The sequence below is a fragment of the Ranitomeya imitator genome, chromosome 3 (genome assembly GCF_032444005.1).
Source record: "Ranitomeya imitator isolate aRanImi1 chromosome 3, aRanImi1.pri, whole genome shotgun sequence".
NCBI classification, from domain to species: Eukaryota; Metazoa; Chordata; class Amphibia; order Anura; family Dendrobatidae; genus Ranitomeya; species Ranitomeya imitator.
The window spans coordinates 655069850-655097329 of NC_091284.1; the positions used below are offsets into that span (position 1 = coordinate 655069850).

Here is a 27480-nt window from a genome sequence, read left to right on the forward strand (position 1 = left end):
ACATAGGGTACATTCATTTCTGGAGAATGACGGAGCCACGGTGCGAGCGATGTTCTTCGATTTCTCGAGTGCATTTAACTCCCTGCAGCCACTTTTACTACACAAAAAGATGACTGATATGAAGGTGGAGGAGGGGATGAGAAATTGGATAACTGACTACCTATCAGATCGGCCACAGTTTGTACAGATGGGAGCAGTGGTGTCAAGCAGATTATTGAGCAGTGTAGGTGCCCCCCAGGGAACGGTGCTTGCGCCCTTTCTATTCACACTGTATACTTCAGACTTTCAGTATAAATCTGAACTTTGCCATCTTCAAAAATTTTCGGATGACTCTGTGGTTGTGGGATGCATTAGGGGAGATCAGGGGGATGAGGAATATAGAAGGGTGGTGTCGAATTTCGTGGATTGGTGCAATGGTAACTATCTGCAGCTAAATGTTAAGAAAACCAAGGAGTTGGTGGCCAACTATAGCAGGATAAAGTTGGAATGCTTACCGATCACTATTGCTGGTCAGGAGGTAGAGCAGGTGGAGAGTTACAAATATTTGGGGGTCCATTTGGATAGCAAACTGGACTGGAGATGCCACTCAGAGTTTGTCTACAAGAAGGGGATGAGCAGACTGTATTTCCTAAGGAAACTGAGGTCTTTTAATGTGTGTAGCAAAATGTTAGAAATGTTCTACCAATCTGTGGTGGCAAGTGCCATCTTTTTTGCAATCACGTGCTGGGGTAGTAGTGTGCGGGCCTCTGATGCTAATAAGCTGAATAAGATTATTAAGAAGGCAAGTTCTGCTGTGGGCTGCAATCTGGACTCTTTTGGGGAGGTAGTGGAGAGAAGAACTCTGAAAAAGTGTATGGCAATTATGAACAATAATGCACATCCATTATATGAGCTATTCATGAGACAGAAGAGCACCTTCAGCAACCGGCTAATACTTCTGAGGTGTAAGAAGGAAAAATATAGGAAATCGTTTGTGCCAACTGCCATGGGAATGTACAACAATAACATTAGGGTTAAACCACCAAGGTGAATGTCTACTTATTTCTCTACATTCAGTTCACTCGTTGTGTATGTCCTATTCTAATGTATAATGTTCTTCTGTCAACAAACTGTCATGTCAACTATGGAATTCCTTTATGATTTTTATTATTTAAGTTGTGCTGCTGTGATACCATAATTTCCCACGGGATCAATAAAGTGTATCGTATCGTATCGTATCGTATGATATGTTCACCCCTGAGTGGGGTCCTGAGGGTCCACTTTCTGAGTGATAAGTCCTTCAAATGATGAGACTAACGATTACTTGGTGGCCCACTCACTTGAGCTGAAATCTGCAGGGGTCATTTTTTTCCGATTGACGCAAGTGGTTGACGGACTGAAAAAAGTCACTTGAATATGCGAGAAAAATCTAACATTAAAATGGTCGAAAGACCCCCTATACACATTAACACATTAAGTTATTGTCAGCTGAGCCCGCTCCGGTTTAGCCGACACCTTAGTGTCTAATGGAGTCCCAGACAATTTGTTGTCAAGGTAAATATCAATCCGGCAGATTTGATTTTGGACTGTCGGCAGCACTGTACCCCAGAGATAAGCTGTGCCAGCTACGTCTGACGGCAGCGCTCTCAGAGAACACGGGAGTGCTCGGACATTTGTGCTTTTGTGGATGGCAAAGCTGGCCAATAGGTCGGTCTAAACTTTGTTTGGCTGACAGCCTAATGTGTATGTGAGGATTTATTATTATATCATCTTTATAGGGAATCGGCGTTAAAAAAGATGTGGTGGTGGTGTGATATCATATTTCATTACATACTGTTTAGGCACTATAAGTGCAAAAATAAAGACCTCATTCAGATGTCCATTTTTCACACTTTTGTGTTTTTCACAGATAGCACTCATACCTGTGATAATCCATGTTGCCATTCACATATTCGTGATTTTATGCTGACCAAGTGGCCTGTGTAAATCGGGGAATCATGTCCGATTTTGTTCCGAGTGTTGGATTAGAATCGGCAATGTAAGTCCATGTGATTTTGGGAAAAAAAAAAAAAATCAGACAGCACTCGGATGGCATCCGAGTACAGTCCGATTTTCATGGACTGTTACACAGGAGAAACTTTTTTTTCTCCACATACAAGAAAAACTGATAACACTTGGACCACACTCTGATCAAAACTCAGATCAGAGTCTGATCAAAATAATTGGTCCTTTTTTTTTCTTGAACGAAAGAGAAATAAACATCTGAATGAGGCCTTAGTTTTACTGTGAGGCACTCTGTTCCCATAAGTGCTCCATAGGTGGTCCCCAATACTGAAGTGTTCTCAGTTCTGTGCATTAAAAGGAGGATAGGTGAAAACGTATTGATTGATGGGGGTCCAAGCACTGGGACCTGCAGCGAATGGCAGTGCGAATGCCCCATCAGGACTCCATTCATTCGTTATAGGGCTTACGGAAAAAGCTGGTGCTCTACAACACCAATGCAGGGACTGAAGTAAGCGCACCCCTGCTCCAATCTAATAGGGATAAAACTTAAAAGTACACCAACCAAGCTTTCACAATCCTAATGATCATATGGGAGCCAAGCATGCTGGAATAATACTTAATTTCCGCAATCAATGTGATCTTTAGCAACATAGTAAGGTACATAACGTCCGTTACACCTCTCCTATATAGAGCTGTCAGCAGTTTTGGACCAGGCTCCCTTTAAATGAAATCTCACATTGCTAACGTTAAACTCAGAGGGCCCCTTTAATTCCTTAATTGGTAGACCACGGTGCTTACATCTTCTAATTCTAAACCACTGGAGACAAATGGTGTCACGATTATGCACAGAGCGCTAGAAATACAGAGACTGTCAGATACAATGCCGCATCCCTAGGCAACAGCTGTTGGCATGCTTCAATCTCGCTTCATAGAAAACAATAGGAAATTACTTCCAATGCAAAACACCATCATCCCAATAACAGCAACCATCGCTCTCTGTCACACGATGACAGGCACTGGGACGGCTCCACCACGGCTGCAGTAAGTTGTAACATCTCTATGTACCAAAAAGCTTGGAGGCGAGTAGGTTTGGCACCCACTGATCTGAATCACACAGCGCTGGCCAATTATGAGGCCGCAATCGTGCTAACATTTTATATAAAAGAGTGTAGCAAAAAAAATAAATAAATTGTATTATAGAAATCCCATCACATATTATTTAAAGGGACCCTGCCATGTTGCACAACAGAACATATTGAGGCTTGTGGATAAGGTTTCAGTATATCATATATCATATATATATATATATATATATATATATATATATAATATATGAATTGAAATCACAGGTGTTTTCCTGCACGAGTCCAGTGGGCGGTCCTACTGGTGACAGTTTTCTCTGGATGCACAGTCATACTTGGGAACACCCACTGGACTTGCATGAGGACAAAGATCAGTGAAATCAATTAATAAAATGCAAGTTTTACAGACACGTTTAAAAAAAAAAAAAAAAAAAAGATTAACCTGACCTCAACATTATAGATTCCTGTTGGGGCTCCCATTGATACTCGCTGAAAAACTTTAGCATAACAGTCATTTTAATTGTTATGTCATAAATAGTAAATAGTGCACATGAAAATAACTTATGTGACAGAATTGCTTACTTTCATGTGTTATCAGAAATATCGGTTTATCCACCAATACTGGTCACTAATTCTCAGTTCACAGGTAAAACCAGTATTCAATGGAGACAGAATGTAACATTACTGAGATAGAATATTATCTGTAGTAACCGCCATCTCCTATGTAGATAGAGGAGGAGAGAGGAGCTCTGCACCCAGCTCCTCCATCACCTTCTCCCCCTTTACATACAATGTTATCAGCAGCAACTGCCAGCTCCTTTCCCAGAATACAGATTAGAAAAAGAAGCAGATTTCTCAGATAAATGTGAAAATAAGCAACTTAGTAATGTATTTTAATATTGACTTATGAAATAAAAATTACAATAATGATTACTCTTTAAAGGGAACCTGTCACCCCAAAATCGAAGGTGAGCTAAGCCCACTGTTATCAGGGGCTTATCTACAGTATTCTATAATGCTGTAGATAAGCCCCGATTGTATCCTGAAAGATGAGAAAAAGAGGTTATATTATACTCACCCAGCGGCGGTCCCAGTACGATGGGCGGTCCGGTCCGGGGCCTCCCATCTTTTTACGATCACTTCCTCTTCTTGTCTTCACACTGCGGCTCCGGCTCAGGCGTACTTGGTCTACCCTGTTGAGGACAGAGCAAAGTACTGCAGTGCGCAGTTGCCGCGAAAGGTCAGAGAGGCCGCAGGCTGCGGAGCCGCAGCGTGAAGACAAGAAGATGACGTCATCGTAAGAAGATGGGAGGCCTCGGACCGCGACGCCCACCGCAGCGGGACCGCCCCTGGGTGAGTATAATCTAACCTCTTTTTCTCATCTTTCAGGATACATCAGAATGCTGTAGATAAGCCCCTGATGCTGGTGGGCTTAGCTCACCTTCGATTTTGGGGGTGACAGGTTCCCTTTAATCTTTTTGTGGCTAACGCAAAAATGGATGTGGTTTTTTAACAAGAGGTTAGGCTACTTTCACATTTGCGTTGTGCGGTGCTGCGTCGGTGACGCAACGCACAACGCAAACAAGAACGCATGCAAAACGCATTGTTTTGTGACGCATGCGTCCTTTTTTGGCATGATTTTGGACGCAAAAAAAATGCAACTTGCTGCGTCCTCTGCGCCCTGACGCTTGCGCCAAAAATGACGCATGCGTCACAAAACGCAATATAACGCATGTCCATGCGCCCCCATGTTAAATATAGGGGCGCATGACGCATGCGTCGCCGAACCTGCGCCCGACGCAACGCAAATGTGAACGAAGCCTTAGTTGGGAAAGTGCTGTGATCTGAAATGCAAAATGCAACAGCGTACACTGAAGTGCACCACATCTAAACGTAAAACAGATTGTTCTAACTACACCAGCAAACATGTGAAAGTAGACAAAAGGGTCAACAGATCAGCCAAATTTACGTATGAGCCACTGTGATACATTTGGAACAATTTCGGGCTATTTAGTCTAAGTCTGCACTGTTCATATACAGAATGCATACGTACATCTGCCCCCACTGTGTTATGGCTAATGTATGGCTCCAGGGGGCAGCATGGCACACGGATTCAAAGAAGAGATACTGGTGCCATACTCCCCTGCGTATAACATGTAATCCCATAAAAGTCAAAAGATTTAATTTATAATATTAAAAAAACACCCTATCCCAGTGAAGACAATAACACTATAATAAGATACAGTAGGTCTATAACAATAACCTGACACTTTCCCTGTACTTCACTGCTGTCCCTTCCTAACAGTGGGGGTTGGCACCCTAAAAGATACGGTTGCTTGGCGCCCCACTCAATGGTGGCTATCCCAACCTACCCGTTTTTGTCCTACTTTGCTATGGGTGGTAGTTGAAAAGAAGCATATCTGAGTGTTAACCCAGAAAACATAGCTTTCAGCCACAGCGAGGGATAACACTCAGATATGCTTCTTTTCAACTATTCATCAAGGGTCATAGAATTGGTTTATCTTTATGTCCTGATGTGAACTATTATGATTTTCTTGTCTGAACCAGGCTTGTGGAATTTATTATCTCTCCTCCTCTTTTGAGGTACAGGTCTTGTTGGACCGTGGAGTGGCCTTAATATCCATCTTCTGTGCATTTATGGTATAGATGCATGAAATACAGTGTGCATTGGTTCCATAGGCTAGATCTCATTGAGAGACTAGTGCCTTGTGGAGGAGAGTATTTATTATCTTGGTACAATGACCCCTTAGAAGTAAGTTCTTTCCCTTCATTTCTTTACACTGATTATTGTTTTCCCACCTATAGCAAAGTAGGACAAAAACAGGGGTAGGTTGGGATAGTCGCCATTGAGTTGGGGCACCAAACAACGTATCTTTTAGGGTGCCAACCCCCACTGTTAGGAAGGGACAGCAGTGAAGTACAGGGAAAGTGTCAGGTTATTGCTATAGACCTATTGCATCTTATTATAGTGTTATTGTCTGCACTGGGATAGGGTGGTTTTTTAATATTATAAATTAAAGCTTTTGACTTTTATGGGATTACATATTATACAATTGATTTTTTTCCCGTGTTTCACATTATATGCTTTTTTTTGGTTAGCCACACTCTACCCCTTCTGGCCCTGAATAGGCCATTATACATTAGGACAGGTTAAACTTCCTACCAGACATAAGTAAATAACAGAAGAGAAACATTATGGGCAATACAGCACTTCTATACACAGATACGTGAATACATATGGTTTTTCTGTAGCCAAAGTTTCAACTTAAATAGTTACAGTATCTAGAATGCTACATTACAAGGAAAATAAAGGGTTACTGTAGCTCATGAATACTTAAATGTGATGCATCAGTGTGGGGCTTAAATCACCCTGAGTAAAGCAAAGACTGCATCAATGAATATTAAACTGGAGCCATGGCGCTCAGTCTGAAGAAAGACCATCTTGGCTGAGTCAGACTGTGACGGATGGAGTCAGCTGGCAGGACTGCATATCATGCAGAGGGTACACAGACAATGAAGGAGCGAAATAATTTTATCTCACTCTGCCCAAGGGAAAAAAATTGATTCTGGGCTCTTAGGAAAGGATTCATGGCACTCACATTAATGTACATACCGTCAGAGAGCATAAGAATGAATAAATGTGGCAAGACAAGCAGGAGCCATTATCAAATGCTGAGGTGTCTGGCTCTGCAGGGAACGTTCATACGTTATGCAAAGGAGTGTACATACATGATCAGCGAGTCTAGAAGTCGTGGCAAACAGTTCCAAAAGAAAATGGAATATGCAAATTGCCTCTTCTGAGAAAAAGAGGACTTAAACTCTATAGCGCCACCTGTTGGAAGTAGCGATCCTACAAGTCACAATCAACCCTTTAACGAGTCGTGCAATATGACTTAGGATAAAAGCCAAATCAGTATCTCAATTCGCAGACACGGTGTTTCGGGCTGTTGGCCCTCGTCAGTGCGATTTGGCTAGGTGAGAGGCTCTGGACTGGGGTCTAAGGGGTATCGTTTCTCCTTATGGAGAGTGACATACCATCTCTGGCTTGTCAAGGTAAGGAGGCTTATTCGCCGTGCAATGCTACTCTGGGAAAAATAATATGCAAATTGCCTCTTCTTTGAAAAAGATGACTTAAACTCTATAGCGCCACCTATTGGAAGTAGTGATCCTACAAGTCACAATCAACCCTTTAAACGAGTCGTGTCACTCTCCATAAGGAGAAACGATACCCCTTAGACCCCAGTCCAGAGCCTCTCACCTAGCAAAATTAGTTCTCATGCTTCGCACTGACGAGGATCAACAGCCTGAAACACCGTGTCTGCGAATTGAGATACTGATTTGGCTTTTATCCGAAGTCATATTGCACGACTCGTTAAAGGGTTGATTGTGACTTGTAGGATCGCTACTTCCAACAGGTGGCGCTATAGAGTTAAGTCCTCTTTTTCTCAGAAGAGGCAAATGCATATTTAATTTCCCAGAGGAGCATTGCACGGCGAATAAGCCTCCTTACCTTGACAAGTCAGAGATGGTATGTCACTCTCCATAAGGAGAAATGATACCCCTTATACCCCAGAAAATGGAAACCATTTATCTGAAATAGCCACTAGCCCAACCAAAATCGAGCAGTGAGAAAAAAAAAATCTTTGGTTTTCCCCAGGACAGATTTTCAGTTCTATCATATACTATGCAGACTGGCTTTCTCCTTTGAGAAGACCATCACTCCTGACACGAGCATTTCATTGTAATTTTAGTAGGTCATCACTAGCAGTTTTATTGTATTTCAGGGTAAAGGTCTGTTCCTTGTAATGGGCACAATGTAATGCTCCATCTGTCCTCTGGAGGCACTGCACAGGAACCGTACACTTCTTTCAAGGTTCTGCCACTGAATAGAGCTGAACAAAATAGGGCACCCCATGTCCGTCATATTTTTTGACGCACTCTTCTAAGTGCACAATAGGATAAATGACAAATGGGTGAAAAGTGAAGGCTCACAATTAGCAGTTTTACTATGGTACTTACTAGGATTTGGAGGAAAGAGGGTACAGCTTTTACAGTGGATAATTTCTTTCACAATAGGCAGCTGTGTAAGTGGAGGTGGTAAGAGTCCCATGCCAGCCATCATTGGATTGATTGGAGTAATGCCAGTCATCATACTTAGGTTTGGATCAAACCCTGGTACGCAGAGAGAGTCTGCAAAGAAACAAAACAGCAACACACCTTAGACATAAAAAGACATTATCCAAATGATTTAATTTCTCAGCGCAGAACATTTGGGGAAGTGTGGACCTCCCTGTGCGTTATACGCCATTTACTCATTGGGGGCAGAACAGCTTGTAAACACTGTGTGCAGGGAAATCAAAGGGGAAGCTATGTAATTAAAAAACATGACAAAATCAAATCGCTGCTACAGACATGTGAAAGCAGACACTGCGAACACCATCAGCTTCTCCACAACAGTTGTTTGGTTTGGCTCGGGCTCTCTCACATTGTCTCATTTCTTCATAGAAAACACAGTTTTTTTACCTTGAATGCCCTTGATGGGAATACACAGGAGTGTCCAGCTACTGCTCTGTCCCGAAATAATACATAGTTTCTCCAGTCCTGTAAGAACTCTAGCAAGCCATTGACCTTTGACTCCCAATACAAATAAGCATATTTTCTTATATGTAAGCCTCCACCATGCTGACCGGCAGGCGTTACCTTGCGCTACACTAATGGTATTTCGAGGAAAGAGAACAGCATCACAAGTTACTACAAGCCATAATAATATTGCCTTTATTTAATGTGAGGATCAACTTACTCAGCTTCAGCTCCATAGAGTTTGTTACATTGGATTTGGGTTTTGTGGCTACCTTAATAGATATTGCATTAGCAGAGATATCAAGTGCTAACCAGTGTTTTCAAAATCAGAAGCAATATCTAAATTTATAACAACATATGAGGTCAATGTAAGCAAAAAAGGAAACGCTTAATGTATTTTCTTGTATAATGGCATTGAAGGAAAAATCTGAGCTCCATATCTGCCAAGAGTAGAAACTGGCGAACCTATGGATGTTCGGGTCTGGCCAAACAATTAAAAAAGTTCAAGTTCAGGAACAGTACCAAAATACGGACCCTATTCGCTTAAATGGGGGGCCCAAACAACCAGTGTTTGCCACGTTGTCAAGTGCATGACAGCGCAGCAAACACTGCCTCTGATTGGTGTTAAAATCATTATTGCTGGTCAGCCGGCCAGGGATCCCACGCTGTCAGAGGACTGCATGAGCCCGCAGATACTCCATGAGCCTACACCTGCTGCCTCCAAAAACAGCGAGAGCAGGAGCAGCTGATGGGAGAATTCACCAGCCTGCACTCTAAATAATTTTTAAAAATGGCGTGGGTTCCCCGGTATTTTTATAACCAGCAAGGCCCCCACGTGAATAGGGAGGGAACTAAGGGTGCTGTCATGGGTCTCCGAAAAATGCCGCTACCAGTAAGTAGCTTAATGCTTTATTCGGACTCCCATGACAGCACTACGAGAGAATTACAGAGATGTAAACTACCCTAGGGAGGGACTATAGCCTGTAGCACCCTTAACCCGAAGGTGAGATCAGAAGAGAACCCCAAATCCAACCTATAGTGCTTGAAAAAGGTGGAAGGGGATGACCACGTAGCCGCCTTACATATCTGGTCGATGGAACCTCCAGATCTCTCAGCCCAGGATGCAGCCATGGCCCGAGTGGAATGTGCCCTCAGATTCTGCGGAACAGGACCTCCACCTGCAGTATAAGCCAGAGAGATAGCCTCCCTAATCCACTTCGCTAACGTGCACTTTGACACTCTAAGACCTTTCCTGGGACCTTGGAAGGATAGAAACAACGCCTCCTCTCTCTTCCAAGCATCAGTGACTGATATATATTCTAAGAGACATCTCCTAATATCTAACGTATGGAGTAACTCCTCTTTGGAATTAGAAGGATTAGGGAGAAATGATGGTAGAACTATCTCCTGAGATCTATGAAAATCTGAGGCCACTTTAGGTAAATAAGCTGGATCTGGTCTGAGGACTACTCTGTCCTGTAGAAACTCTGTATAGGGGGAGAGCCTAGAAAGAGCCTGTATGTCTCCTACCCTACAAGCAGATGTAATTGCCACCAAAAATGCTGTTTTGAGGGATAGTAATTTAAGTGAGGCTGAATGTAAAGGCTCAAACGGTTCTTTAGTCAAGGCTGAGAGGACTAGGTTGAGATCCCAAGGCATTGACCTATTCCTGTGTATAGGTCTGGATCTACTAGCTGCTTTGATGAACCTTGATACCCAATAATTACCAGCAATGTTACAAGAAAATAGGGCCCCTAGGGCTGAGACTTGTACTTTTAGCGTACTCGTGGATAGATTTAGCTCTAGCCCCCTCTGCAGGAATTCTAGAATCTGGTTAATTGGTAAACCCTCTTCGATATTAAAATTTGAAGAGGCCAGAAACTTCCTCCAAGTTCTAGAGTAGATCTTAGTTGTTATGAGTTTTCTACTCTTCATAAGGGTATCAATGAGATTTGGAGAAAATCCTCTGTTTTTTAACAGTGACCTCTCAAAGACCATGCCGTCAAATGGAGACCCTTCACTTGTGGATGGTTGATCGGACCTTGATGAAGTAGGTCCGGGATGTCCGGCAGTACCCAGGGGTCTTCCACCGACATGGTCCTGAGCCAGGAGAACCAAGCCCTTCGGGGCCAGAACGGAGCGATCAGTATGATTCTCGCTTGATCCTCCCTTATCTTTCTGACCATCAGAGGCAACAGGTTTAGCGGGGGAAACGCATAAGCCAACCGGAAATCCCATCTGATCAGGAAGGCATCCACTGCCAGCGGATATTCCCTGGGATTCAAGGAACAGAATTTTTTCGCTTTTCTGTTGTCCTTGTTGGCAAATAAGTCCACCTCTGGATGACCCCACCTGCGAACAATCTGGTTGAAGATTTTTGTGTTCAGAGACCATTCTCCTTGTCTTAAGGTGTTTCGACTTAGAAAGTCCGCCCTTATATTTTCCTTCCCTTTTATATGAACTGCTGTTAAAGATAGAAAATGGTTTTCCGCTATCTGGAGCAGGCGGTCCGCTATTTCCATCAGGGACTCGGAGCGTGTTCCACCTTGGTGATTCACGTAGGCCACTGCCACCTGATTGTCGGAGAGGATTTTGACATGGTGACCCTGTAGATACACGAGGAGTTCCTTAATTGAGGATTCAATTGCCATCAACTCCTTCTGATTGGAAGAGGCAGATGTTTGGGGGTCCCATAGACCCTGGACTACAACGTCACCCATGTGTGCCCCCCACCCCGTGGGGCTGGCGTCTGTTGTGATTACCCGAGTCACCTGAGTCACCCAGGGAACTCCAGCTGACAGATTGTCTTCCTCTAGCCACCATCTAAGAGATGCAAGAACCCCTGAACTCAATGTCATCTGACCCTGCAAGGAACCCTGTAAGACTCTATCATAATGTAGTACGTCAAACTGTAAAGGCCTGGAGTGGAATTGGGCCCAACGGACGGCGGGGATACAGGAAGTTAGGGAACCTAACAAAGACATAGCCTGTCTAAGGGTCATGGATGGTTTATTAATTGCTTTTAACACCTGTTGTTGGATATGAAGTAATTTATCAGGCGGAAGACAGCATTGTTGGGACTCGGAATTTAACAGCAGCCCTAGGAACCTCTGGGTCGTTAGGGGTTGCAAACGGGATTTATCGTAATTTATGATCCAGCCCAGATTTTCCAGTTTAAATATAGCTGTTTTAACCTGAGCTAGGCAATGGTCTACTGAGTTCCCCACTATTAGGAAATCATCCAGATACGGGACAATGAGGATATCGGATTCACGTAAGTGCGCCATAACCTCCGCAACTACTTTAGTAAATACCCGGGGAGACGCTGAGAGGCCGAAGGGAAGGGCTCTAAATTGAAAATGGCGAACAAAACCTCCCATAGACACCGCCACACGTAGAAACCTCTGGAAGTTTTCGTGGATAGGAACATGATAGTATGCATCCTTTAAGTCCACAACTACCATGAAGCAGTGTTTAAACAACATCTTTATTGCAGAACTGATTGACTCCATTTTAAACGTGGTATTAACCAGGTATTCATTAAGGGATTTAAGATTGATAATAGTCCTGAACGACTTGTCTGGTTTTTGAATCAGAAAAAGAGGAGAGTAGAATCCTCTTCCTCTCTCTGACTCCGGAACCTCAATCAGTAGATTTTTACGGCATAAAGTCATGACCTCTGACTCTAGGGCCGTCTGCTCAATAGTGGAGGAACGCAAGGGGGTTAGCATAAACTTATCCCGAGGCCAGTGAACAAATTCCAATTTTAGACCTTCTGATATAATACCTCGGACCCAGTCACTATTCGTGATGTTAGTCCATGCGGAAGAGAAGGTTGACAATCTCCCTCCCACAGGGATCGCTAGTCATTGGTCTGGTTTCTTACGTTCTTTTGAGGAACGGCGAAACATGTAACCCGTACCTCTCCTGCGTCTATCCTCCCATCTAAAATTTTCTCTAGAGGGTGAGGACGCGCGCTTCCTTCCACGACCAAATCTCCTCCTGTTGAATGGACGCCGGTAAGAAGCTGATGACAAATTAGGGAATTTTTTCTTATCATCCCCAGCCTTTTCGAGCAGCTCATCCAAAGTTGGTCCAAAGAGATATTCCCCTTTACATGGGATAGCGCATAACTTGGATCTTGACTGGATATCCCCCGACCAACACTTCAACCATAAGGCTCTACGAGCCACGTTGGAGAGTCCTGCTGCTCTGGCTGCCATTCTGACCGAGTCCACCGACGCATCCGACAGGAAAGCCGCAGCATCCTGAATCACTGGAAGCGCACCTAGAATAGAATTCCTGGAAGCGCCTTCTTTAAGCTGGGATTCCAACTGTTCCAGCCAGACCATTAGGGATCTGGCTGTACAAGTCGCAGCCACTGCTGGCCTCAAGGATCCGGGTGCCATCTCCCAGGTACCTTTAAGGAAGGTATCCGCCTTCCTGTCAAGGGGGTCTTTAAGGGAACCCATGTCCTCGAAAGGTAATGCTGCTTTCTTAGATGCCTTCGCCACCGCAGCATCTAATTTAGGGGCCTTGTCTCAGGTATCCACAGCCGCATCTTCAAAGGGATACCTGCGCTTTAAAGCCGGTGGCAAAGAACCTTTCTTCTCCGTTTTTTTCCATTCCCGGAGAATCAGGTCTTGAATTTTATCATTCACCGGGAAGAATCTGCGTTTCTTGTGTTCCAAGCCGCTGAACATTAGCTCCTGACGGGAAGGCTGAGTCTTAGGCTCTTCTAGGCCCATCGTACCTCTGACTGACTTGACTAGTTTATCCACCCGGTCTAGAGGCAGACAGAATCGGCCAGAGTCCTCTTCTGATGACGAGGAAGAGAGAATTGAGCCATAAGAACCAGGAGAAATTTCTCTTTTCTCCTTGTGACCTCTCTGAGCTCAGTGCTGCAGTGGGAAATTTTTTCTCACTTTGCTAAGGCTGCTCTCACCAAGGTCACCGCAGGTCAGGGTCCCAGCTGTGTACGCAGCCTCAATGACTGGCAGTATACTTGATGACGTCATCGCTAGTCACTGAGGCTGAGCTCGCAGCAGCAGCTCATTCCTAAGTGGTTTTAAGCCTGCATGGTCGCATCTTGGAACTGTCCAGGTTGAAAACGGTTTATCCCCAGACATGGATTATGGGCTGGGACAGAACAACAGACAGATGAGGGATATGGTTTTTTTTTGTTTATTTATTTATTTTAACAGAAGACAATGGCTTCAGTGGAATGGGAGTTAGGTGAGTATAACTGTTTAATATTTTTAAAGAAAAAACAAAAAGTGTGTTTTTTAATTTCAAATAATGGACTTTATTTACCATACAACGATAGGATTAGTAATAGATAGGAATCTTATAGACACCTCTCCATTACTAAAGGTACCTTCACACATAACGATTTCGTTAACGATATCGTTGCAACGTCACGCTTTTTGTGACGTAGCAACGATATCGTTAACGAAATCGTTATGCGTGACAGCGACCAACGATCAGGCCCCTGCTGGGAGATCGTTGGTCACTGGGAATGATCAAGACCTTTTTTTGGTCGCTGATCACCCGCTGTCATCGCTGAATCGGCGTGTGACGCCGATCCAGCGATGTGTTCACTGGTAACCAGGGTAAATATCGGGTTACTAAGCGCAGGGCCGCGCTTAGTAACCCGATATTTACCCTGGTTACCATTGTAAAAGTTAAAAAAAAAAAAAAAAAAAAAAACAGTATATACTCACATTCCGATGTCTGTCACGTCCCCCGGCATCAACTTCCCGCACTGACTGTCAGCGCCGGCCGGCCGTAAAGCAGAGCACAGCCTTTTTTTTTGTTTTTTTTTACTTTTACAATGGTAACCAGGGTAAATATCGGGTTACTAAGCGCAGCCCTGCGCTTAGTAACCCGATATTTACCCTGGTTAACCGGGGACTTCGGCATCGTTGAAGACCGTTTCAACGATGCCGAAGTCGTTCCCCTGATCGTTGGTCGCTGGAGAGAGCTGTCTGTTTGACAGCTCCCCAGCGACCACACAATGACTTACCAACGATCACGGCCAGGTTGTATTGTTGGTAAGTCGTTTAGTGTAACGGTACCTTAAGCTGTGGGCTTGATGTCACAGTACTTTACAAATGTTACATCAAACCCACAAATATGAAACTCACTTGCCACCGCCACAGGGCAAGTGGGAAGAGCCGACAAAGTGCCAGAACTGGCACATCTAATGGATGCCTCTTTTCAGGGCGGCTGTAGCCTGCTGTTTTTAGGCTGTGGAAAGCAATATTCATGGCCCCTTTTGAGCCTGAGAATACCAGTCCCCAGCTGTCTGCTTTAGCTTGGCTGGTTGTGAAAAATGTGGGAACCCCAAGCCCTTCTTTTTAATTATTTATCTAAATAATTTTTAAAAAACGGCTTGGCGACCCCTCTATTTTTGATAACCAACCTTGCTAACGCTGACGGTTGCAGCCCGCAGCTGTCAGTTTTGCCTGGCTGGTTATCAAAAATACAGAGGAAACTATGCCATTGTTTTTTTCTTTTTTTAATTAATTATTTAGAGCACAGGTTGAGGAATACTCCCATCAGCAGCCGCCTGCTCTTGCTGTTATTAGCGACAGCAGGCATAGGCTGATGGGAGTAGTAGTCCCATCAGCTGACGCCAGTGACCAGAGGTAAACTTTTTACCTCTGATCACAGCTGTGGGCTGTCATTTAACAGCATGAGAACTGTGGCTGTCTAACCGGCAGTAATGATTTTATTACTGATCAGAGGCAGTGTTTTCTGCACTGTCATGCACATGACAGCACGAGAAAGACATGGTGCTAAGGGGACCGAACCTGAGCAGTAACACACACTTCCTGGTAAAGTTCGTGTTCGGGGTCCGTGCCCGGACAGTGAGTGTGCGGTTCAGACACTGTACTTTACTGTTTGGGTTGGCCCATCTCTAGTCAAAACCCTCTAAACATATCTGTATCTGGTGATTAGCCTAAAGTTTGCAATGTTGTCAGAGGTCTAACGTTTTTTCAAGTGGTTGTACCGCGCTGTACCCTTCTATTGGTGGGCATCATGTTCGATCACTACAAATAAGAAATCATACTGGGGAAACATGTACAATAGTAATAATATATTAGTCAAAGGTTGATTTAAGTTTGGATTGACATTAGTTTAACATTTCTGCTTTAAGAGATTTGGAATGTGAAAAGCAAAAGAATAAATAAGCAAAGTATAATAAACATCTACTTTCTTTTCTGCAAGAAATGTTGGTTAATGAAATGCTATGCCTTAAATATGGTAATTAGCATATTCTGAAGCCGGTAACAGTATTTCTATAATCACAGGTTGATCTCGATTATACTTATTACATTCACTTTTAAATTATGACAGAACAATTTGCAGGTCCCATTGGTAAAAACACTCTTTTCATCATGCATTAACCCCTATGAGAAGGAAAACACTTCAAAACAAATCAACTTATGAAGCTGGAAATTACAAACTACAAAAGCGGAAAAAAAAGTGCTGCATGCAGCAGTCAGTAAACCATCGTGACTTGTACGGATATTCTATCCACTGCTCACAAAGCCTTCTGAATAGTCTACATATCGTGTTCAGAAGGAGTTTTCAAGAACTGCTCCAAATGTACACTGGACATAGCCATAAGGTATGGTGTAGATATCTGTCCTTTACACATATGGCTGAGAGTTAGTAAACAGACATGCTCTTTTGCTTTAAATGCAAAGGGATCCTGAAAAAACTTAACACATACTATAAAATGAGGTGTACATTTTCATGCATCCAGAGTCAATAGCACACAGTTAGAAAGGTCAGGGACATACAGTACATCCGTCACATATTGTCACACTATTTCCTAGCGTACACTCTAAAAAGGTAGAAAAAGCCCATAGTATCTTATTGTAACCTAAAGTTAGTCTGCTATACATTTTACGTCTTTATAAAGTACGTCAGTGCAGCAGCCAATTGTGCACAGCATAACACTGCTGCGTGGCCACTAAATATACCGGAGTCTAAAAAGAAGGGGACAAAATAATTCTAACAGATGACGTTTCTCCTTGTGGAGAGTGACATACCGTTTCTGGCATGCCAATGTTAGGAGCCTTATTCGCCGTGCAATGATCCTCTGGGAAATTTATAATACAAATTGCCTCTTCAGAGAAAAAGAGGACTTGAACTCTATAGCGCCACCTGTTGGAAGCAGCAATCTACTTGTAGGATTGAGGCTTCTGTGGCACCCCTAGGGGTATTTGCCACAAAAATAGTTACTGACAGTAAGTACAAATACTAAAATAGCAAGACTGCACTACCACCTCCGGCCAGAAGGGGGAGCTCCAGAGACTCCCCTTGATCCATTCTGGTCTGAGAGAAGAAATGGCAGTTGGGCTAAGGAGCTGAAAGTGAGAGGTCATACAGTTGAATCTCTAACAGCCCTGTGACTGTTACCAGGCCTAAATCACCGGCCTGAGGAGAAGAGGGATAGAGAAAAAGGACATTGTGAGAACCGGGTAGCATTAATCACTACCCAGAACAGGCGCAAAGACGGATACCGGATCCGTGGCTGTATTCATTATATATAATACAGCAACTGGAAAAACGTGAGGTGATATCAGGTTCACTAGGGCCGGACGCAGCAACAGACACAGAGTTCAGCGGTACTCCCAGAGGGGGTAAACCGATAAAAGGACTCGGGTTGCCCGTCGAACCAGGACCCGGAGGGGACAGATTGGGCCGGCAGCCAGTTCACATACAGCAGCAGGGCCACACAGAAATTGCGCACAATAAGAGGCGAAGACCCCGGCAGGGTCAAAGTAACTCAGAGTTCCCATACAGACTCCGGTGACAGGACTGGTTGTAAATCCTTTTATGTTAAAGTAAACTGGTTAAACGTTTCAGTGCCTCAGTCTTTCATTTGGACAATAGCTATCTATCCAGGATCAGGATCATCACCGCTGGGAGAACCTGCTGCTGATCAAGTAAGTGCCTGTCCCCTCATGATACCCCTTACACTGTGCATTGCCTGAGGCCACAGCACCGGGTCAAGCCACCCGTGACATCCCCCTCAAGAGACAGACTCCATTGGTCCGGTGCTGGGTATCCCGGTCTCCTGGGCGTCACAATTGGCGTCACGAACAGGATCTAGCCAGCCCGTATACCGGGTATTGTGTGCCGTGATTGGAGCCCAAAACTGTGAAAACTGGGATGAAACATCTTGAAAATTGACTTTATTAAAGAAAAATCCATTCCCCATTGAAAACTATTGAAAGTGACTTTTCCCCATTGGTTATAATGGAGTAAAGATGGCCGCCATCCCCTGAGGTAATCACTTCATAACCGTTAGGCACGAGACTGTTAATTGAGCTACGCCATTACCTGAGCCCCAGTCTAACTGAAAAACTTCAGAATCCGCCATTACTGAGCGCGCGGCGGGCGGGAGCAGCAGGGGGCGTGTCATTGTGGGCAGCACCAAGCTGAGCGCTCTGACAACAGAGCAAGGGGAAAATCGATCCTGCTGCACAGCGGAACGAATCTACACTATCCCGACAGAAGCGGAGGACCGGAAGGGTCCGGATTAACTAAGGGGGCACAGTATGTCGCAGCACGGAGACGCCGCAGCACCCGGCAACGCTAATGCAGCTGAAAGACAGAGTGTCAATAGAGAGTCCGGTAGCACAGCGGTGCAAGGAGTGGCGCCCATCATGCCGGTGCTGATGCCATATACCCCGGGTGGCCCATGGCTTCCAATGTATGAAGGTGAGCCTAATACCCTTGACGATTTCAGAGAAAAGATGCTGGCCCATTTTGACATGTTCCCTGTGGGTGAAGTTCAGCGTGTTAGTCTCCTGATGATGCAGTTAAGTGGCCATGCTAAGCGAGAAGTCACAGCATGGGCAGCTGATCTAAAAGGCACTGTTGAACGCATATTTGCTGGATTAAAAGCTACATTTGAAACCACGGCCAGCAGCAAAGCTAAAATACGATTCTTTAATTGCAAACAAAAAGCTAATGAGGGCGTGAGAGACTTTGCCTTAAACCTGCAGGAAGCCCTTAAATCACTTACACTGGCTGAACCCATTTTTAACACCGGAGCGGATAAACTACTAAGAGATCAATTTATTGATGGACTCTACACCCCTTCTCACCGGGGGCATGTGAGCATGCTTGTTTTTAAGAACCCTGAATTGACATTTGCCCAATTAAAGGAGAGCGCTATACGTCTCCAGCTGGCAGAGGCACCTCGGGATCAGGATCCTGCGCAACCCATGGCAGAGGCACCTCAAGAACAGGGAGTGCCAGTGACATCAGCTATGTCTGGGGCCATTGCTAAGCCCCTGGGGCCCAGTACTAATGAGGCTCTTCAACAAAAGCTTGACTCTTTAGCTTGTTGCTTCAATGGCTAAAACCATGCAGGAGATGAGAGGACACAAGATGGAGTTGGCAAACTGTAGAGAGGATGTTCCATGGATGAGACCCCGGAGATACCCGACATGGAGAGGACGACCCCGCGACCGCTACCAACCGGATGGACAGCCCATTTGCCGCCGTTGCCAGCAGCCGGGCCACTTTGCACGAGATTGTGATTTAAACGGGAATCCCCTGGGAATGCGGGCCGCTTCGCAGGAATGAACTTTCAAGGCCCAACACCCTGGCACGACAGGTACATCGGAGGACGACCCATTATCCCTATCGTGCTGGACGGAATTCCCCTCAACGCTTTGCTGGACACAGGTTCCCAGATTTCATCTATACCGTATATCCTTTATAAGAGGTACTGGGCTGATGCAGATATTGATAAAGGGCCCTCTGATGTTGAACTAGATATATGGGCCAGTAATGGTAAGTTGGTACCGAAACTAGGATTCAGGGAGATGACCATAAAGATTGGTAAAGTAGAACTGAAGAAACAGGGTATAATTGTTGTTGATGTTGACCGGCGGAACTGTGAACCAACTGTATTGATAGGAATGAATGTGTTAGAGAACTGCTTTTCCGAAGTCATTTCTGTCTTACAGCAAATTGCTGAAACTGCCCAATCCTGCCAGCAGAGAGTTCTCCGGAGGGAAATAAAAGTATTGATGTTAAGGCAACAGGTAGAAGTTGCAGGTGGAGAAATCGGCAGTGTGAGGGTAAGTGATCCAACGTCTATTGTAATCCCACCAAAAACAGAAATGCTGGTATGGTGTAGAGCAGCCATTGGTACTAAGGGACGAGATTATCAAGCCTTAATAGAACCAGTGTACACCGACAGCAGGCCCACTATACTCACAGCACGAGGGATAGTCGAGGTACACCGGGGACGAGTGCCGGTACGACTTTTGAACTGTGGAGAGGAAGAGGTCACTTTGCCAAGGTATGCTACAATGGCGAAGCTATATACTGTTGACAACAATGCCATCACAACCATTGAGCCCTTAGAACCAACCTGTCAGGTGGAAGGCAATGGCTCAGATGGAGAAATGGAGGATTGGTGCCAACAGCTACACGTGGGCATAAATTCAACACCTACCCATCAAAAACAAGGGGTGTATAGGCTAGTGACGGAATATGACCAAGTCTTCAGTAAACACCCATTGGACTTCGGACGGATAGAAGGGGTAGAACACACAATCCCCACAGGTGACCATCCCCCAATAAAAGAAAGATATAGACCCATACCGCCCGCTCACTATCAATGTGCAAAAGATATGCTGAGGGAAATGAAACAGGCCGGGGTAATAAGAGACAGCTGTAGCCCCTGGGCGGCCCCTCTAGTGATTGTCAAAAAAAAGGACGGAACCATGAGAATGTGCGTAGACTACCGGAAGATTAATAACATCACCCATAAAGACGCCTACCCCTTGCCTAGGATAGAAGAGTCCTTAACTGCTTTGAAATCTGCTAATTATTTTTCCACCTTAGACTTAACAAGCGGGTATTGGCAAGTCCCTGTGGCTGAGAGAGATAAGGAAAAGACGGCATTCACCACACCAATGGGTCTATGTGAATTTAATCGCATGCCGTTCGGACTCTGCAACGCATCCGGTACCTTCCAGCGGCTGATGGAATGCTGCCTCGGACACAAGAACTTCGAGACCGTCCTCCTGTACCTAGATGATGTGATCGTCTACTCGAAGACTTACGAACAACACTTAATAGACCTGGCAGAAGTGTTCGAAGCCTTATCCAGGTATGGCATGAAAGTCAAGCCATCCAAATGTCACCTTCTCAAGCCAAAGGTACAGTACCTGGGACACATCGTGAGTTCGGAGGGAGTAGCACCAGATCCCGAGAAAATAAGCGCCATAAGGGATTGGCCAAGACCTACCAGCGCAAAAGAAGTGAGACAATTCCTGGGATTGGTGGGTTACTATCGCAGATTTATAAAAGGATTTACCAAGTTGGCAGCACCCTTGCAAGACACCTTGGTAGGGCAGACGAAGAAACCTTCAAACCGAAACCCTCCTTTTCAGTGGAACGACGAAAGGGAAGACTCCTTTGAACAACTAAAGAAGGCACTAACCGGAGAAGAGGTTCTGGCATACCCAGATTACCATCAACCTTTCATCCTCTACACCGATGCCAGTAATGTGGGGCTAGGAGCAGTGCTGTCACAAAAGCAAGAAGGTCGGGAGAAAGTCATCGCCTTTGCAAGTAGAAAGCTCCGGCCTACTGAAAGAAATTCAGAAAATTACAGCTCCTTCAAATTGGAACTACTGGCAGTAGTTTGGGCTGTGACGGAGCGTTTCAAACACTATCTGGCCGCTGCAGAATTTATTGTCTATACTGACAACAATCCGTTGACCCACCTGGACACAGCCAAATTAGGTGCGTTAGAACAGCGATGGATAGCCCGGTTATCTAATTACAACTTCATAATCAAGTATCGAGCAGGTCGCAAGAATGGAAATGCCGATGCCCTATCCCGGATGCCACACTTGAGAGATGTAGAAGAGGAAACGGGGGAGCTTGAAGAAATTGAACTACCAGCCTTCCATCGTCCCAAGGGAAAACATCATCAGTCAAGTACCTATCAGAAACAACAAGAGGTGAATTTTAATCCGTTAGCACACCATAGATGGGCTGACACCCAAGACAGCAATCCGGCTGTGAAGTTGGTGAAGGAACTGTTGACTGAGCAAAGTGCATATCCCGATGAGGATGCCCCAGAAGAGACGCATCAACTCTGGAAAGAGAGAGGCAAAATGTTCCTGTATCAAGGGAAGCTCTGTAGAAGATACACCAATCCGAAAACACATGAATTGGTTTGGCAGATTATTGTGCCTAAACAAGATGTGAAGATGGTCCTCGAAGCTTACCATAATGGTGCTGGTCACTTCGGTTGGAAAAAGTTAGAAGTACTTCTAAGAGAAAGATTTTATTGGGTCGGGATGAGAAAATCAATCGAACAGTGGTGCAGAAATTGTGGCCCGTGCAACCTCAGAAGAAACGATCAAAAGAACCAAAGAGCACCACTGCAGCCCATAATCACCAAACAACCACTTGAACTTGTAGCCATGGACCACGTGAAGTTGACACCAAGCCGGTCCGGCTATGTCTATGCCTTGACCATCGTGGACCATTATTCACGTTTCTTGGTAGTAGTACCCGTAAAAGATCTGACAGCAAAAACAGCAGCCAAAGTGTTCCAAACGTACTTTTGTAGACCCCATGGATATCCGGAACAGGTTCTCACAGACCAAGGTACAGCCTTTGAATCAGAGATCTTCAGAGAATTCTGTAATATGTATGGTTGCAAAAAGATCCGGACGACGGCCTATCATCCACAAACAAACGGCTTATGCGAGAAGATGAACCATATTGTAATAGACCTACTAAAGACTTTACCTGAGACAGATAGGAATCAATGGCCAGAGAAATTGCCTGACTTGGTGGATCTGTATAATCATGTCCCGGTGAGCTCCACCAACTGCACCCTAGCTTACCTTATGCGTGCAAGACCCGGCCAATTACCAATCGATCTAGAAATGGGAATTCTGAAACCAGACGCAGAAGTTCAAGACTCCAATTGGGATATCATACGGCAAAAGCAGTATCGCCAAGTGCAAGAGAGTGTGGAAAGAAGCCTTCAGCAAACTAGAGAAAGACAAGAGCGAACTTTCAACCAGAATGCTCTAGCGACCCCATTAAGACCGGGTGACCAAGTGCTCAAGAGAAATCGTCGAACCAATAAAGTGGACAATCAGTGGGAAGCCGTACCCTACACAGTTTTACCAACAAGAGTGGATAATCCTAAAATGTGTCTCATTAGCAAAAACGGAGGCTTAACATCTGTACTAGTGTCAAGAGACAATCTTAAATTATGTCCGGAAGCATTGAAAGAGCCAGACGTTGTCCAGCCAGAACCAGAAGTTATTCAACCCATACAGGTTCAAAAAGTAAAGGAAAAAGAAGAGGAAGTGTATCACACCTGTATAGGAGACTTTCCCAAAACCCTACTAACATACCATGGTGCAGTAGTGGTTCCCATGGTGGCCTTTTATCCAACACCGAACCCAATACCAGAAGTCCCAAGCCAGGAAGAGGCTGACCCCGTACTACAGGAGATTCCAGGCCAGGAAGAACAGATTCCTGATCAGAGTGATCCCATTCACGGTGGACTTGCCAACTCCATAGTCGTGGAATTATCTTTAGCAGAGCGGGCAGATACTACATCCGCAGTAGACAGTAGTACACCACATGAAGAAACACCGCTATTACGTAGATCACAGCGTAGTACCCAGGGTCAATTACCGGCCAGGTATGCAGATTACCAACTATAAAGCTCATAATGTGAATTGTATATATGTTATGCCATATATAGTTAAACAGAAAATGTAGTATAGTCATTGTTATCAGTCTGCAACGTTTAAGCCCAGTGCCTACAGAGACTTGTCTGTATGAACTTATTGCATATTCTTGAACTTTTTATCAGCCCGGAGGCACTAAATCAAAGCTCCGGAAAGACTGCTTTTTGAACTTTGCTTTTTGCTCTTTTTGAACTTTCTTTAGACTTTATATTGATAACTCCGTTGGAAAAATGGAACTAAATTCCTGGACACTAAGTACAGTGCCTTTCCTAATACCTTCAAGGATAGAACTGTATTAATGGACGCTATTTGAAGTGACTTTTTACAGAACTCTATTTTTGTTTCCTTGAGTGGTTTTTGTAACTTTTCATTTTTAAGACTCTGTACATATTAATTGTTATTTCAAAATGTTATTGTCCCACAGTCCCGGAGTACTGTTCTTAACTAAGGGGGAATGTGGCACCCCTAGGGGTATTTGCCACAAAAATAGTTACTGACAGTAAGTACAAATACTAAAATAGCAAGACTGCACTACCACCTCCGGCCAGAAGGGGGAGCTCCAGAGACTCCCCTTGATCCATTCTGGTCCGAGAGAAGAAATGGCAGTTGGGCCAAGGAGCTGATAGTGAGAGGTCATACAGTTGAATCTCTAACAGCCCTGTGACTGTTACCAGGCCTAAATCACCGGCCTGAGGAGAAGAGGGATAGAGAAAAAGGACATTGTGAGAACCGGGTAGCATTAATCACTACCCAGAACAGGCGCAAAGACGGATACCGGATCCGTGGCTGTATTCATTATATATAATACAGCAACCGGAAAAACGTGAGGTGATATCAGCTTCACTAGGGCCGGACGCAGCAACAGACACAGAGTTCAGCGGTACTCCCAGAGGGGGTAAACCGATAAAAGGACTCGGGTTGCCCGTCGAACCAGGACCCGGAGGGGACAGATTGGGCCGGCAGCCAGTTCACATACAGCAGCAGGGCCACACAGAAATTGCGCACAATAAGAGGCAAAGACCCCGTCAGGGTCAAAGTAACTCAGAGTTCCCATACAGACTCCGGTGACAGGACTGGTTGTAAATCCTTTTATGTTAAAGTAAACTGGTTAAACGTTTCAGTGCCTCAGTCTTTCATTTGGACAATAGCCATCTATCCAGGATCAGGATCGTCACCGCTGGGAGAACCTGCTGCTGATCAAGTAAGTGCCTGTCCCCTCATGATACCCCTTACACTGTGCATTGCCTGAGGCCACAGCACCGGGTCAAGCCACCCGTGACATCCCCCTCAAGAGACAGACTCCATTGGTCCGGTGCTGGGTATCCCGGTCTCCTGGGCGTCACACTTCCAACAGGTGGCGCTATAGAGTTGAAGTCCCCTTCCTCGCTGAAGAGGCAATTTACATTTTGATTCTAAACAGTCAGGTCCAAATGTTTAACACTCTTAATAAAGTTTACTGAGTGTTTACATAGAAGTTACAATTAAAGGGAATTTGTCAATCTAAAAGCTGTATGATATAGGGGCAGAGACCCCGAATTCAGAATTGTGTCACTTACTGGGCTGCTTGCTGCAATTTTGGAAAAATCACTGTTTTATTTGCTAAAAATTTACCAGTTCTCTGAATAACCACGATCACCCGCATTTGGTTGTTTTCTGTGTACACGGTGCATAGGCAGAAAGCTATCAATTGGTGGGGGCATGGCTACATAGAGCTCACGAATATTGAGATCTATATGACAACTGGTTTACTAGTCCTCTAGTGATAATATCCTGATGATAAAAGTGAGGTTATCAAAACTACAGCAAGCAGCCCAGTACGTGACACATCACTGAAATCAGCATCTCTGTCTCTACATTATGCTGCTCAGATGAGGTGGCAAAAAACTGGTGACAAAATCCCTTTAAGTTACCATGAAAAACGAACATAACCCCTCAATGGAAAATGTTTCACACAAAGCACTGCTATCATAGATCAGCAATGGAGGTCCATTACATGACTGTCACTGGCCATTCCGTACATGAGGCTCATGAGTCATTATCTTTTGTAGTATAATAAGAGGGCTTATTCAATGCATCACTCAACAGAATGTATACACACATCGATACGGAGGTCAAATCTACGGTAATTCAATAAGTGGCATGACAAAGAACCACAAGCACAAGTATTTGTTACCAGGTCTCATTTAGTGAGCACATGCTAACCCAGAATTTGTTACTTACTGCACAGGACTGCACAATAATTTAGATTATTACACCATCAGAAGCAAGAGAATAATGAGAGATCTCAAAATCAAATGTTCTAATCCATAATATTTGATAATCCATGAGCAAGTAATCTGCGGCAGTAACCCAAAATGTTTGGTCACCATGGTATACATAGATTGACTACCCAGGAGCTACTCATCTCCTATCTTCTCTGGCTAATATAGGAGAATATCTAATAGGTTTGTCTGCTTGGAACAATTGCTGAACAAAGGGTCTTTTTCGCTAGCACAGAGTTCCCCTAACTTCTCTTCATTATCAGACCCCTTCAAATATTACTGGTAGCACTGAGTTGTATCGGTATATTCATCATATGACCAAGTTACGTGGCTCTTACCCAAGTGTTAAGGGAAGCTGTTAGCTTCATGCTGCCCAAGCCACAGGCAGCATAAACCAGAGCCTGGCAGCATGATTGCAGCCCAGTATATGTTTATCTCAAATGCTTCAGTATTATAGATAATATATAGTTAGAAGATCTGGTTGGGGACCACAGAGTTGAGACTAGTCTGGTGTCACCCCCATCCGGCTTCTCGCAATCACCTACAGCGATGTCGGAAGAAGGAGGCCATGGGTGGCATTGGACTAGTCTTGTCTCTGGTCCCCCAAATCAGCTATCAGCTCCCTATAATTGCCAGATATATACTTTCCAGACTAGTTTCAGTAATCGACTAGTTTCAATACTCAACAATGCCAGTTCAAGAGCCACAACTGGGAGCATGGGAGCCTACAAGTCAATGTTACACACAAATTGTAACCAAATACTAAGTTAAAGAGAACCTGTCACCCCGAAAATCGCGGGTGAGGTAAGCCCACCGGCATCAGGGGCTTATCTGCAACATTCTGTAATGCTGTAGATAAGCCCCCGATGTTACCTGAAAGAGGAGAAAAAGACGTTATATTATACTCACCCAGGGGCGGTCCCGCTGCTGGTCAAGTCAAACGGGCATCTCCGGTCCGTTGCGGCGCCTTCCATCTTCATTACAAGACGTCCTCTTCTGATCTTCAGCCACGGCTCCGGCGCAGGCGTACGTTGCTCTGCCCTGTTGAGGGCAGAGGATAGTACTGCAGTGCGCAGGCACCGGAAAGGTCAGAGGACCGGCGCCTGCGCAATGCAGTACTTTGTCTGCCCTCAACAGGGCAGAGCAAAGTACGCCTGCGCCGGAGCCGTGGCTGAAGATCAGAAGAGGACATCTTGTAATGAAGATGGGAGGCGCCGCAGCGGACCGGAGACGCCCGTTTGACCTGACCAGCAGCGGGACCGCCCCTGGGTGAGTATAATATAACGTCTTTTTCTACTCTTTCAGGTAACATCGGGGGCTTATCTACAGCATTACAGAATGCTGTACATAAGCCCCTAATGCCGGTGGGCTTACCTCACCCGCGATTTTCAGGGTGACCGGTTCCCTTTAAAGGGGTAATCCCATCTCTAAGATCCTATCCCAATATGCAATAGGTGTAACAATAATATTAGCAAATGTTTCCAATTAGAAATGTAGTATAGTTAATAATAATAATAATAATCTTTATTTTTATATAGCGCTAACATATTCCGCAGCGCTTTAGAGTTTGCACACATTATCATCACTGTCCCCGATGGGACTCACAATCTAAATTCCCTATCAGTATGTCTTTTTGAATGTGGGAGGAAACCGGAGTACCCAGAGGAAACCCACGCAAACACGAACATACAAACTCTTTGCAGATGTTGTCCTTGCTGGGGTTTGAACCCAGGACTCCAGCGCTGCAAGGCTGCTGTGCCATCCACTGCACCACCGTGC

The 27480-nt window shown here is 44.7% G+C and overlaps 1 protein-coding gene across 9 annotated transcripts in view; it reads right to left on the bottom strand.

The window, feature by feature from the left end:
- The window catches only part of ENOX1 (ecto-NOX disulfide-thiol exchanger 1), a 977400-nt gene that overhangs the window by 261794 nt on the left and 688126 nt on the right, over positions 1–27480 (bottom strand). For all 9 annotated transcript variants that reach the window (XM_069758240.1, XM_069758244.1, XM_069758249.1 and 6 more), the window contains one exon: positions 8106–8276. In XM_069758240.1, the coding sequence (XP_069614341.1) occupies positions 8106–8276 (171 nt within the window). The remainder of the gene's footprint in view (positions 1–8105; positions 8277–27480) is intronic.